At 43.3% G+C, this 14,553-nt stretch overlaps 3 protein-coding genes across 4 annotated transcripts; 1 reads left to right on the top strand and 2 right to left on the bottom strand.

Moving 5' to 3' along the window:
• The first annotated feature begins 1,698 nt into the window (after positions 1–1,698).
• LOC133911412 (dihydrodipicolinate reductase-like protein CRR1, chloroplastic) lies at positions 1,699–4,700 on the top strand. Its single transcript, XM_062353643.1, has 10 exons — positions 1,699–1,919; positions 2,017–2,139; positions 2,266–2,340; positions 2,419–2,484; positions 3,048–3,143; positions 3,239–3,355; positions 3,566–3,658; positions 3,790–3,891; positions 3,964–4,050; positions 4,165–4,700. Exons 1-10 carry the CDS (start codon positions 1,806–1,808, stop codon positions 4,195–4,197), a joined length of 906 nt encoding a protein of 301 aa, XP_062209627.1. The 5' UTR covers positions 1,699–1,805; the 3' UTR covers positions 4,198–4,700.
• A 1,465-nt stretch (positions 4,701–6,165) lies between these two features.
• Positions 6,166–9,292, bottom strand: LOC133911411 (F-box protein At4g00755-like). The gene is made up of 5 exons (XM_062353642.1): positions 8,971–9,292; positions 8,405–8,830; positions 8,106–8,284; positions 7,328–7,446; positions 6,166–6,628 (listed from the first exon to the last, which is right to left on the bottom strand). Exons 1-5 carry the CDS (start codon positions 9,110–9,112, stop codon positions 6,343–6,345), a joined length of 1,152 nt encoding a protein of 383 aa, XP_062209626.1. The 5' UTR covers positions 9,113–9,292; the 3' UTR covers positions 6,166–6,342.
• Positions 9,293–11,475: 2,183 nt separating this feature from the next.
• Positions 11,476–14,553, bottom strand: LOC133911409 (F-box protein PP2-A13-like). 2 transcript variants are annotated; one of them, XM_062353640.1, is made up of 4 exons: positions 14,311–14,553; positions 13,750–14,191; positions 13,268–13,386; positions 11,476–12,097 (listed from the first exon to the last, which is right to left on the bottom strand). In XM_062353640.1, exons 2-4 carry the CDS (start codon positions 14,068–14,070, stop codon positions 11,668–11,670), a joined length of 870 nt encoding a protein of 289 aa, XP_062209624.1. In that variant the 5' UTR covers positions 14,071–14,191; positions 14,311–14,553; the 3' UTR covers positions 11,476–11,667. The 2 variants fall into 2 exon arrangements, with proteins under 2 accessions (XP_062209624.1, XP_062209625.1); XM_062353641.1 differs by having other exon boundaries at positions 14,316–14,553.

The following is a 14,553-nucleotide window of genomic DNA, read 5'->3' as shown; positions in this document are numbered from 1 at the left end:
TTCAGAAATTCGCTTGAAAAAAAGCTATTAGAGATATGATGAAATTAAAAAATAAAAATGAGAAAAAAAATAAAATGAAGGGAATATGATTGGATGGCCTTATCTGTAATGTGTTCTTGCACTCGATAAAATCAACTATTTATCTTTGTCTGTATCTTGACATGTGTTGGCTTTTGGGGGGGGGGTAAGAAATCAGATGGTTTCTACAAAGTGACCAGAATTTTTTTTTAAAAAGAATCACATGGATTGCGCATTTTCCATACTGATGCTAAGATAAAAGGAATGAACTTTCAGCACAGGGAGAACAATGTGGTTCGTTTCAAATTCTTTTTTAAGCTCAACATTGGATTTTCACCCGCATTGTAATCATTCTATCAATGTCAAAATCCACACAGAGCAGGCCCATTTCAAATTATGCGAACCCCTTGCGAATAAGATACGCAGAGGATTTTCTAGAAAGGTGAATGCGAAAGCGGATACTTGGCTTGCAAGACGAACAACAAAAGAGGAACCCAGGCTTCAAAAAACAAGAGGAACCCGGCAAAGAAAGCAACGCACGAGCAGTCGATTCTACGACACAAAATCGGAGCGTACGCCATTGCAGAACTAGAAGCACGTAAAGCTAAAACAAGCTCACGTCATTAGCTGAAGTTAGTAGCACAGTCAAATGCAAGTAGAGTTTATGTCATTGCCGCTTCCAATCCGTTGGCCTAGTCCGGCCGGCGCTTCGCCGCCTGCTACTTGTCTCTTCCCCTTAACGCCGGCGATCGCCGAGATGAAGAGCCCGACCAGGAGCTGAGCTGCGATCAAGATTGCAGTCATCAAAAGCGCAGCAGCTTCTCCCTTTCCCCCTACTCCACTTTTACTCGTTTAACCGTTGTACTTTCGCAAGGCCGTGTTACACGTAAAACCTACTTAAAGTTGTTACACGCGTCAATATCTATGTCACGGTATAATTATGTCAAAAAATCTTTTTCTATATGGTATATGAAAGAGGAAAGAAATTTTAAGAGATCAGATTCTTCCTATAAACCCGTGCAACGACGTGACACGTGCTCCCACGCGCGTAGGCATGTAAGACGTGCACGGCACGGATAAGAGTCTCACCTGGTACTACGCGTATGAGTCTCATAAAATTTGTTTTCCAGGAAAGAAGGGTGTACAAGTGGAGAAAGAGAGTGAAAAGGGTAGGCAGGAGGATTGGCGAATTATCACTTGCAGCTTCACGCGTGCGGGCCGACAAATCCCTCCCGTCTCGAGCCGGCCTCCGGATGTGTGCGCCCCTGTTGGGTTTTGGCACTTTTTGCTGCTCCTATTCGTGCAGCTGCTCCTATACGTGCTCTCGCCTCTCGGCCGACCGATGAAAGCTTGGAGGACCATGGACAGACACCCACCAAGGCATGACCAACAGGGCAAATGGCCAATGCCAGCCTGACACCGCACCCGGCACGCATTGTTACTCTATCTGCATCAAGGATAAAGTAGACACTGATTCAGTACACTAGAGTACACGCAACAAAACTGAAATGCACAAAACTGAATGCATTTCAGGCATTGAATTGCATCAGTGTTAACCTTACCATGATAGTCCTAGTAAGGGGCCCAACACCGAGGCTGACAGTACGCACCTAAGCAAGGTTCAGAAAACGTATGCATGATCTAAGCCAAGTGGTTTCAGGCCACTCACATTCAGAAGAAGATAAGATAGCTCAGCACAGTAGAAAACACACACGGGAGGACCAAGCCAAGCATACTGACCTAACACTTGCTCTAGCTCTGCCGAGCGGGCTTCCTTCCGGAGAAGTATGGTTTCATTGTGCTACCCTATTCAAATCGGAACATGCGGCAAGATTGCGAGGAAAAATGCAGCAAAGGTCTTCTGCTCCATGCAAACGCCACCCTCCCAGAGCACAATCAAGGTACTGCAGTTTGTGTTCTTTGAGAAGTCAGCTTCTCTGGCACTGTTAATGGCTAACTTCGTTCTGACGGCAAAGCCTGCTGATGTTACTTCTCAAGGTTGTTATCATTGGGGCCACGAAGGAAATTGGGAGGACGGCAATACTTGCAGTAAGTAAAGCCAGGGGAATGGAACTTGCAGGAGCAATCGATTCTCAGTGCATTGGCGAAGACGCAGGACAGGTTCTCACCACTCATTCAATGTGCTATTTCTCTTGTACTTAATCTCTGCCTTTCCGCTGCATAGCTGCCGTTTGAACGCTTGTCCTTGATCACGTAAGGTTTATAAACGTTGGCACTGCTCTTCAGATAAGCGGCATGGAAGAACCATTGGAAATTCCGGTGCTCAATGATCTCACCATGGTTCTGGGCTCCATAGCACAAGTATAGATCTTGTGGCTGTAAGTTTCCAACTGATTCTTTGGGGTGTCTTTTCCCTGACCGCACGGTCTGTTCTTTCAGTCGAGAGCAACTGGTGTGGTTGTTGATTTCAGTGAACCTTCAACTGTTTATGACAATGTCAAGCAGGTATGTCAATTATCTACCTACAAGATGGAAAATCATAGTTAAGCTACATTATACTGTAAAGTGCTCTTCAACTCGAATTTGGGTGCCTATTTCTTCTTAATATAAGCCACCTAGTTTCTCCTAGTCGGTGGAGCTTTTTTTTTAAGATTGTAAAGTGCTTAAGTCCAAAGCTAAGTACGCAATCATTTGATCCAATCGAAAGTAAAACATCAAGACACTGTTACTAAATTTCTCCACAAATGCAAACCTTACTACAATACAAATGTTTGAGACATTGTTTTAATCGACAAATGCAAACCTTACTATAATACAAGCTGTATGGCTTCATAAACACTAAAGAGTACCAATGCAGATTTAAGAGGTAAAACAAGTCAGAACCTCAATAATGCATTTTCAGCAATCACAAAAATGACACTGAGAAATATAAATGCCATTCAGAACTAAATTTAATTAGCTAATTTGTCAGGTCAAGACTCTACGACAAATGCTTCAGATTCTTTTCATGCGGAATACTTGATAGGAAATATAATACTGCTTGTCCACCTGACATGGTTTGTGATTAGGCAGCAGCATTCGGTTTAAGCAGCGTTGTCTACGTTCCAAAAATTGAGTTAGACACAGTAGCTGAGCTGTCAGCATTCTGCGAGAAGGCAAGCATGGTAAAATTAGTGAAATTATCATCGTTACATTATTTATAAAGATTGCATTGTCAATATCATTTAAGCATGCAAATTTGTGCTGATTTCTTGATCAGGGTTGCTTGGTTGCACCAACACTATCGATTGGCTCAGTACTCCTTCAACAAGCTGCTATACAGGCCTCATTCCACTACAGCAACGCTGAGATTGTGGAATCAAGACCTAATCCATCGGTAGAAAACACTCAACATTACCATGATATGTATAGTCTATGCCTTACATTTTCCCAAAAAAGAGAGTAAAGTGCGTGCCTAACAAAATCACCTGCATTACAAAGCAACAGGTGCAGTTAACATATATATTTTTCTCACAGCCAAGGAAATAACTCGCCACCAATAGAAGTACTGTGGTCAATACACTAGATTAATGTTTGACATTGACAGGATTTGCCTTCGCAAGATGCAATACAGATTGCAAATAACATATCTGATCTTGGTCAGATATACAACAGGGAAGATATGGAATCTGACAATCCAGTGAGTATGAAGAAAATATTTGCAATTCTACCTTTCTAGAGTGATATAGGAACAAAACTTCCTCTGTGTTGATTTAAAGTTTAGAACAAATCTTCCTCTGTGCTAACTAATGGACTAGTACCTTTGAAAAGGCAAGAGGCCAGATACTTGGAGAAGATGGAGTGCGAGTACACAGCATGGTTCTTCCAGGCCTTACTTCCAGCACATCAATCAACTTCTCGGGTCCAGGAGAGGTACTAATAAAGCTCCAGTGATATGTCTGAATGAAAAACAACTGAACTAACCACATTGCACACAATTTCCAGATTTACACCATACGACATGATGTCACAAATGTTCAATGCCTAATGCCAGGACTGATTCTGGCAGTACGGAAGGTGGTACGCTTGAAGGTAGTAATTGCCTAATTGGCATCACACTTTCTATAGTATCCATGACATAGTGGCGTTTCATCTTTTTAGGGGAAAAAGATACCTCACTTAAAGAAGTTATCTTATCTTTTGCAGAACTTGATTTATGGCCTAGAAAAGTTCTTGTAGTAACATCTAGCATATCAAGAGAAAACTGGAACTTCCGTCAGTTCCTGATTATGGGATGGACAGGAACAAATCAATTTCTGGGCATGTGCTAAAAAAACAGTACCACTAGCAAGGCAGATCTGACAAGACAACCAAAATGACAGAGTTTTGAAAATAACGGCAGCACAGAAGATGACTGAAAGTTCCAACGGACATGCAACCAAGTGAACAAAATTTTGTTAAGAAGGCATAGGGGAAGAAGACACATTGTCAATAAAGCAGCCACATGGATAACCACTGGTAGCACAATCAAACTAACAAACAAAGGAGTGGTCAAATTAACATTAAGTATAAAATTAGTACCATCAAGGAAACTCCAGTTGTAAGGGATGCTGTTTCAGTGTGTATGTGGTAAATTGTGGCCAATTCAGGGCTACTTTTCTCTGGACATGGTGTGACACTGGCGCACAAGCGCCAAATGTTCGCATAAGCCCAATCCAAATCTCTTGTGGCAATTTCATCCATTCAATTGTGGCGTAGTTTTTCAGCAGAAATGGAATTTAACGACAAGGCTATCCAGTCTCAACAGTCAAATAGGAGTAAGCAGCAATATACCATGACCAACGTGATTTTTTTATAGAAAAAAAAGTTTTATTAATCATTACATCAAGATGATATAACACATAAGAGTTTATCTTTAGCCTTTATATTACTGAGATGCACACAACCACATATTAAGGAACGGAAATATTACATGAGGCACTTAATAAGAAGAAACACATCTCCTCTACTGCAGTTATTATGCTTAAGCTTAGATACGGAGTCTAAACTGCCATCAAAATCGGGTGAATAGCTCCTTATTTGCACACTTCAGCCTCATACATGTTGAAGTAACTAGCACACAATGCTCCGGCCGATATAATAGAGACCACGAACGAAGTCAATGTATACACCTGTAGAGGAGAAACATATTTCTTGTTGTCAAAGAAGATGTCGTTCCAACATGTGATGATCGACGAACTGATACTCGTACTTCTCAGCGCCGGCACCGGTGACAACCGCTCGCATGCTCCATTCCATCTCCGTGGCTCCAGTTGAAGGCGGTGGCTCGGAGAGCCGGCGGATTGGTGACGCGCAACTTGGGATCTGGTTCCACGACCCCATGAGCGGGTTCAAGATCTTGGCTCTGGTGATCGCGGTGTGGGGGTTCGCGTCGTACATGGTCGGCCACACCTCTTGAAGAAAACGCTGTCAAGTTGATACTATCTTATGTCCATGTCCAAATTTTGCCCAAGTTGAATGTGCACCATCTTCCGAACTCTAAATCATGTACTTGACTATTTGGACGCCAATGCAACGTCTCACCAACATATGTTGTGCAATATGCATTCCTCCCATTTCCTTCTGCTTTTGTACCACGAGCGGAAGGAAGGGATAATCAGTGTAGTGTGGCCGCAGACTGGCAAGTGAGACACCAGCTTGGAACGAGCGAAATACTCTCCATGGCAGCGAACAGCCACCCCCATGCAAGAAATGTATGGACCCTCGCAGCAGAACCACAGGCGACGAGTGGCCGAACGAACGCATGCATTGCATCGCAGGAACACCCGCGCGCCGCTCACCAAAAATGTGTTCCCCGTCGCCGTTTTCGTCCTCCGCGGAAACAAGGAAAAGCTTGGTATGGACAAAGAAGAACAGGCACGCCACGGCTCCTTGAATAGAGGTTGCCATGCCCAGCGAAGCTCAGGGCTCCTGAGACGCATCAAGCTAGCTAGGCTTCTTAATTTGATCCTCTGTTAAGTTCCCGCCTTCTAGTCCATCTTTCCCTATCAAGAAGACGTGACTATGATCTTTTCCCCCTTTTAGATTGCCGAACAGAAACAATCGGGATCGAATTCGGCATTTCACTCTAAAATGCACTGGGTAGATTACCGTCAGCACATATACAATCATCTTGTATACTCAGCCATAATCTTCAGCAATCCATCAGAAAACCAAAGTCCAAGAGCGGAGCATATGTTATTACCACAATCGAGATAGCAGAGTTGCAAAATCACGATGGTAACGGCAACTGTTTGCACTTTACTCATCAGAACAACCTTCTTTCTCAATTAGGTTACAGACTGCTTCTAGACAGTAAAAGCCCTGCAGTCCAGCAAACAAAGCCTACATGTACAGGTCGTCATCTGTGACACCACCTACATCGTCTTCATCCATAAACTGTACAGGTCCAAGCAGCACGTTCATCATCGCCAGATGCCTCATCTGCCTGTATCTAGCAACAAGCGAGTGCCACTCCGACGATTCTCTAGCATCATCGGGGAGTATGTCTTCTGCGCGCAACTTACTGGCACCTGGCAGATACTTGAGAATTGAATAACCAGCAGGATCAGAGATGTCAACCATTAAATCTGGTGAAAGCGAGCGTCCGACCACTTGGGCATGGCAGACACTGTTAACACGCAAAAAAAAACTGTAAGCATTACGGCATTGATGGATATCCAAGGAAATGTTTCAGAAAAATTACATAAGGCAAACTCTACTTTAGATACATCTATGTTTATACTCATATATAATTCACCAGTTGTGGGAGATCCGGACGATCTCCACCGTCTACCCGAGTTGATCAAATAGTCACCGTGTAGAGTTGGACCCCGTTTCTCCTTCCAAAAATACATTTAATATCCTATTATTTGTCTTCTATACCTAGACGTCCAATGTTTGCCTTCCATACATTCTAAAAATCCATTCAATCTTCTATTATTTATCTTCCATACTTTTTCGGATTGCTATATACTAGATTGATTCTACATATGTAACACGTGTGCAAATGCTAGTATCATAAAATTCACAAGACTGCATGTGTTCCTTGTGGAGGCAACAAATAGACAACTACATCAAGTGTAAAGACAACTTACAGGGAAGATCGTTATAAACACAACTTTTTTTAATTTGCAGTGAAAAATAATAACTTGTGCACTCCTACTCCAGCTTGAAATTGGATGTATATCCAATCTCCAAATTTGCATAACAACCAGGCCAGCTCTCTTCTCAAAAGTAAATTATGGCATTTTCACTTTGTTAGGAGAGAAACATTAAAAAAAGATCAGGTGACCAATCAACATTAAAAATTAGAGGATTGAGAACTCACCATATGTAATACCTATTATCTATAGCTTGTCTCTGTATCCTTCCCAGCAGTTCAATCTTCACTACACCACCAATGCAAAGGACTGGGCGCGGGAGTTTGAAGGTTTGTAGCTCATTTTTCTATTACACCAAAATAAGATGGCATTAATAAGGTTGGAATACTTATCCATTCAAGATGTTATTCATTAGATCATAACACAGGATAACTATCATGACATCTCTCATAAAAAAAGTTACAGCTGGAAAGAAAAGATTATATGCTTGGATATTCAGTAAAACTGGTCCTTTCTGCCTTCTGCATAGATGGGTGATTTGGTGAAATACTACACCACAACAATATAAACACCAGGCAACCACCATACTAACTTCTTGTGGAGTCAATTGCAATTTTCTATACAGCACTAAAACCAATTTAGTTCAATCATCGAAAGATAACATAACGACTGGATTTCAGAAAGCAGAAATATACGATCAAGAAATTTCAAGATTTTAATTCATATTTGTAATAAATCCAAACTACGAGGAAAGATTATATCACTTCACTATTTTACACTATCTTGTAAAGGGACTAATATCTCCGGTATAACCTAAACAACTTGCCGATATTGTCAAAAGTGCTGCATCTAAAGTTATATATCTTCCGCACAAATATACTGATCACGACAGATACAATAATGTAGCTATACAGAGTTGTCTGTTATCCTAAAAGAAGCTGATCATGGGTTATCGCCTTATTGGCAGATAAGTCAAAAGAAGGTGGGAAGAGGCCTTCAACTCACCTGCAGCATAGGAAACTCTGGTGACGTGTACGTCCACACGTAATTTTCATCAGCGACTGCCCTCAGGTTCTCATCCTCATCCGTGACAAAACACTCTGACCCGGGAGGAAGCTTGGAACGGCCCATCCGAATTCGTACCGACTTTGAAGAGTAAATAGGATGGCCAGGCTGAAAATACGCTGGTAACACGAAACAAAAAAGGCAATTGAATTCACAGGACCAATCAGCGGGAAAGGCAAATCTAATTGTAGGCACGAGAAACATCACGACGACCTAAATGAATCAGATATATTTTCTACCTTTAAACGGTCGTATCCTGATCTCATCAATTATGCAGAGATCAGAATTGAGCCTGTAGGTCAAGCTCTCCGGAAGGTCGGGGTCGTCCGCCCCGCCGCTGGACCAGTAGGAGGAGCGATGATTGATCCGGTCCTGTGGCTCGAGCGTGTTCTCAATGCTCTCGTCCGGGAAATTGTCGGTGCTGGAGGCGACGATGCAGTGTAGGATGCAGTCCATGGAGGGCTTGTTGGAGACGAGGGCGCCGCTGAGGTAGGAGTATATCCTGTGGTCCCTCTCGCGGCTCCTGAGGTCGGCGTCATGGCTGGACTCGGAGGCGTGAGCAGCGGGCGGCTGCGGCGATCTGGTCACCTCGACCGCGCGAGTGAAGTTGGCGACCTCGGGGCATATCCGCAGGCACAGGCTCTTGCAGAATTCGTTGTCGATAACTGCATGGGAGAAAGACAATCGAGGCGTCGAACTCGGCAACCAACCCAAACCCAGCCCAACGACGGGAGACGGTGAGAGTTCTCTAGGCAAATACATCACAGGCTGAGGTAGACAAGGGAATTTGGGAGGGGGGGCGTACCGAATCGGCGCCAGGAGCGGGAGACGGCGGCGGCGCGGGCGAGGTCAGTGGGGTGGTCGAGGAGGCGGAAGACGCAGGTTGAGGTGTCGGGGCCCACCCAATCGAGGAAGTCCCAGCCAGCGCCGCTCTCCTGCGCCTCCATGGGTGCGGGCAGAGGAAGCCGCTCTCCTGTGCTGTCCTGTCCTGGCTGCGGGAGGGGAGGCTTGGATGGTTGAGGAAGCGAGGGGAAATCGACCGAGTTTTGGGGCGCTTTTCCTTTGTGTTGCCGCTTTCGGCCGGTTGAGTTGCGGCGGTCGCTTGCTTGTGTTTTTCCCCCTGGCGGTTTCGGGGGACGGGGGTGCGTCAAGGGCCCCAACTCCGCGCCTTTCGCTGCGACGCAGACGGGTGGGAAACGTGTGGCCGTGCCAAGAGATTCCGCCGGTCGGGTCACAACTCGCGACCTGTGTTGTGTTAGTAATTTTGGAGTTTTACCACCGAAAGTAGATCTATTTTGATCTATTGAAAATTTTGATTTTATTTTTAAAGATTTTTTATTATATATACGGAACAGAACTATTTATTATAAAATACAAATAAATGAAGAATAGATAATATTTCTCCTATATTGTGTCTCATTTGTAATTATTTTATTGAGGGATCGTTAAACTACACCCGGTAGCAATGGATCTTCATGTCTCGTCTCGTCTCATCTCGTCTCCTTCACGGTTAAGGTCCAATCACGACTGACCGACAGGTGCGATGGCATGACATGCAGATGTTGCTCACCCGTGTGGCTCGGATGTAACCACTGCATTAGTTCGGACTTGTGTGATGCACTCTTGTTGCGCAAGACGGATGCACCATGTAGTCCATGGGTTCCGGCATTTGTGATGCAATATTTAACTTCTTTTTTCCTGACTGGAGAATAGGCGATCGTGGAGGTGGTTGTATGCTCTAACTATCAGGGATTAAACTCTAAGCTTATTTTTTATGTATCTTACTGAAATAAAATATTTTCTATCAGTTCTAGATGATATACTCTTTTACAACAAGACGTATATGATGATTTTATCAATATTTAAGCTCTATATCTTTATATATGAGTGTGTGTATAGTAAGGTGATTATATGCGTGCTTCTTATATGTTTGTACTAGGGTTTTAAAAAATCTTTAACTTTATAGGCCTCAATGATGTAACAGTTTCTTTGTGAGGCGGGATAAAGGAGAGTTTTTTTTTTATATATTTTTTCGATTAAAAATTTAAGTAAATAGGTTTCTCGTGAAAAAAATTGCAAAACTAAACGCCTACCGCTCTCTTGTCGCGCAAGACGGATGCACCATGTAGTCCATGGGTTCCGGCATTTGTGATGTAATATTCAACAACTTTTTTTTTCCTAACCGGAGAATAGGCGATCGTGGAGGTGGTTGTATGCTCTAACTATCAACTCTAAGCTCATTTCTTATGTGTCTTACTGAGATGAAATTTTCTATCAATTATAGATGATATACTCTTTTACAACAAAACGTATATGATGATTTTGTCAATATTTAAGCTCTATATCTTCGATCTTTAATAAATAATATATGAGTGTGTATATAGTAAGGTGATTATATGCGTGCTTCTTATATGTTTGTACTAGGGTTTTAAAAAATCTTTAACTTTATGGGCCTCAATGATGTAACAGCTTCTTTGTGACGCGGGATAAAGGAAAGGTGAAGATCGTGGCAGGCCTAGTGAGTTGTGAATTTATGGGCCTCAATGAGGCATGGACGATGCCAGTGGACTACGGAGGCTCCACTGGGCCGAGCCCTTACTCATGCAAAGGAAGAATTACTTTAGGATCCAAGTCTTCTCTTTGCCAACCATCCCACGCTAATCTTGAGCTCCGTCCTTTCGTCGCTGGGCAAATGCAATCTTAATTCAACTTCAGAAGGTGAACTATATTTACTGTGGCTATACATGATCACAAAATTGTGTTGCCTTATGAATTATGTCGCTCTTAATAATGCTGATCATGCTACTGCTTCTCATGACTGACTTGGATAGGCTCCATCTCCTCCCCTCTCAATTATTTAGAAACTTCCGATTAATTTAGAAATCTACAATTAATACGCGATATCATCATTAAAAAGTATTAATATACCATTATTTCCTTCCATCTATTGAGGTGTATACTTTGTTTGTCAATTATTATTTTCCTATAAAATTTTTTGACCCGTCACAATATTACCGATTTCATGTTTGTAGTTGCTAGTCGATAAAAGAGCTGACTTGGTGTGCTCAGAAGGACTAAACGGATAAATCCCAACAATTCAGTCCCTAGTGACGTTGTTAGAAGAAATCTCTGTCGTCAGAAGCATCAAGAATTTTGGAGGCTCACGAGACAGTCATCCTCTTCAACATTGCAGTATTCAATTCTTAATGACAGAGAAATTAAGACACGGAGCAAAACTACATTGTTACAAGAAACTGAGAACTATAAACCGGTGACAAAGGTTACTGAGCTCGATACAGATCCCTCAGCAGTCAGCACCATGACCAGTTGACCACCATGAGGCAGAGCAAAATGAAGCACCCTGGTGCCATCGTACAAAATTTTCAGCCAAAAATTATGTACACATGCCTTCATACCATACGATCAGCCCCAGTTAAAAACGGCAGGCTACTCATATTTGTCTACAACTCTACTGTAAAGCCACTCTAACAAGTGTACAAACTCACTTCTGAGCCCTGATCACCCTTTCTGGCTCAAAGCCTTTCGGATATATTAGCACTGAATCCACGCACAGGCCACCTTTCGTATGAGTGCAGTCGATTTGCGCTAGCGAGAATTTCAGCTTGATTGGTTGTTCAGAGTTTGATGCAACAAAATCACCAACATGGTACAGAATCCAACTTCCAGGCTCATCTAGGTAGCATTGGGACAAGGCGTGTTGGCCATCTGATGTAGAAAACTGGAACCGTACAGGCTTCCTGTCCCAGCCATGGATTCGCTCCGAGCTGCAAATACGGCGGCCGAAACGTGTGGAAGATTTTCCAAGATGAAGCCTGAAGTACAGGCTGTAGGTCCCCGCAGGGAAGCAGAAATCGACTTCTCCAACCACCTCGAACCACCAGATTTGCTGAAGAAATGCAACAGAGTGGAACCTGCAGGATCAAGCACAGAAGGTTGGCTCAGACTAGTTTCACCGTATGATATACACAAACATTGTGTTTTTCAAACTGGAACAGAATAAATCAAAGACATCGAATTTCATTATATATTTGTATTACATTTGCACCACATGTTGAAAGTCAAATAGAAGCTTTAGTATGGGCCAAAAGCCCACACCTACCTTCCATTTTGACAACAATGATACAATAAACAAGCCATATGATCCGCATGGCTCTCAGAAATATACCAGCTCTGGAATGGAAAAAGCGACAAAGTTTCATCCGAAAATGACAAAATAGATGCATGCGAAACACAAAATTTGCATTCGAGGGAAGTTGTGTGTTTTATATGAGTTGGCCTAGGAAGGTGGCCTCCAATGACAAAGGAACAACCAAAAGTATAGTCCATCGAATAAATTGTTTCTATGTAAGAAAAAAACCGTTGTGCAAGAAATTTACTTGTGTAACATCTTAAAAAGTAACAATTGATAGAAAGAAAAGTATAGTTTTTTCCGGAAAACAAAAGAAAAGTACAGTGGACCATGCAAAAACTAGAGGCTAGTGCAATATGGTGGTCAGGTGGTGCTAAATACCAAGACTACAAAGTGAAAAGAAGTAAACATTGAAAATTAATTGAAATTTCAGCTCCACATGGTGTTGTTCTTGACCAATTATCTCGTGTCAATTTTTGCTAGCGTCCATGCTTACCTTATCAATTTTGCGGGCTAGGAACCATGACCAACGTTTCACTTTCCTATTCAACATTTTCATCAATACTAGTTTGTCAAAAAGGAGAAAAAAAGATGTCACTTTCTTCCACTTTTGCTTTTTTCAACAGTAGCAGCAAAAAACATTCATTTCAATCTGACTTAAAAACTAGAGCAAATTGCCAAAATACCACTAGTGAAACCTTAGTTTGCCAAAATGCCATTGAGCTATAGCAATGACAAGTGAGGCTTGGTCCCACATGTCATTGACACACTCAGTGATATTTTGGCAAAGTTTAATTTCACTAATGGTATGGTGGCAATTGCCCCTAAAACTACTCCTACATACACAAGGTACAGCTGTCAACAACCCAAATTGCAGCAAAAAAAAACATGAGAGGAAAAACAATTTCAACATAGTAGGAACTTGGAAAGCAAGATAAGAACTCATAGTTACCTGGATTCAGTGGTTGGCATCTGAACCCAGTACCTCCTGTCGTCAATCCCCGTTATCACCAGCGCTTTCGACGACAGCGCCATGGAAATACTACCTGTGCTCTTCTCCAACCAGAATTCCTGCGAGACAAAGCGGAAAAGTACACATTGGAAAAATCCTCTAAATCAAACAATATTCAATCTTGCCTACCATAACAAACTAATTGCACATACTTTTCAATAGCCCATGGTAAGATAGCACGACCTTGAGAATTTTAGAAATGAAGCAAGCCAAAGTCTCCCTATAAACGACACTTTCTTAGGACACCAAAATCGAACTCTAAGCACCAAACAAGTTGAACTTTGAGGAATCAAAGTTTTTTACACCTTCTTTCCTAAACAAGTTCAATGAGAAATACTAGAACCTTTTTTTTATTGAGGGCAAAAACTTCTTTTTGCGATCGTAATGGAATGATTCCAAGCAAGAAGAACAAAGATTCTCACCCTTTTGCCATCATCAAACGGCACAGGCTTTGCGAGCCTCGCATAGATGTCCTTCTTCCCCATATCGCTCCTCTCTCCCTCCTCCGCACCAGCGACGAACCCCAGGAGATAACTATAGTTCTTCGGCAGCTTCGCCTCCCACACGAAGTCCGCCGCCGCAGCGCCGCGGAACGCAAGGTTCAGCCGCGCGAGCCGGCATATGTCCGGCGCGTCGAGGTGGAGCAGCACCTCCGCCGCGCACAGATCCGGCAGCTCGCCCAGCCCGGCGCGCGCGACCTTGCCGAGCTCCATACCTGCCAAGTCCGACGCGCCGGCGCCCATACTCCCTCTCGTGGCCTCCAGTCGCAACTATCTCCGTGCAAAAGAGCGCGCCTTTATTGGGTTCGCGCGCGCCAATATGGAGCCGAAGCCGCTTCCAAGAACTGGATCCCGTATCGAGCTCCTGCGGAATCAATCCACGAAAGGCGCAAGTTTCAGTGATTCCAGCGCACCCGGTTCGATTCGAGCAACCAAGAATATATCTTGGCACCAAATAGCGCATCAAGAATAGCAGCGCAGCACCGCACTAGCAAGGGCAAGCTGAAGGCTGTGGCTTTAGGAGGCTCTTGCAGAAGGAAGAAGGCATAAGATGCGAAGAACTGGGTTCGGGGCAAGACTGGAGGAATTCGTTCGTCCTCGTGCGGTCCGTGTGGTACAAACTACATAGGCAACCTTTGGAGCGTGAGAGAGCCGGAGAGAGATGGAAGCGAGGCGAAATGACAAGTCGGAGAAGGGAGAAGTGGGTGCGCATTTATGTTTGACTTC

This window comes from Phragmites australis, chromosome 3, assembly GCF_958298935.1.
Source record: "Phragmites australis chromosome 3, lpPhrAust1.1, whole genome shotgun sequence".
Lineage (NCBI taxonomy): Eukaryota > Viridiplantae > Streptophyta > Magnoliopsida > Poales > Poaceae > Phragmites > Phragmites australis.
This window is presented reverse-complemented; position numbering and strand designations above follow the sequence as displayed.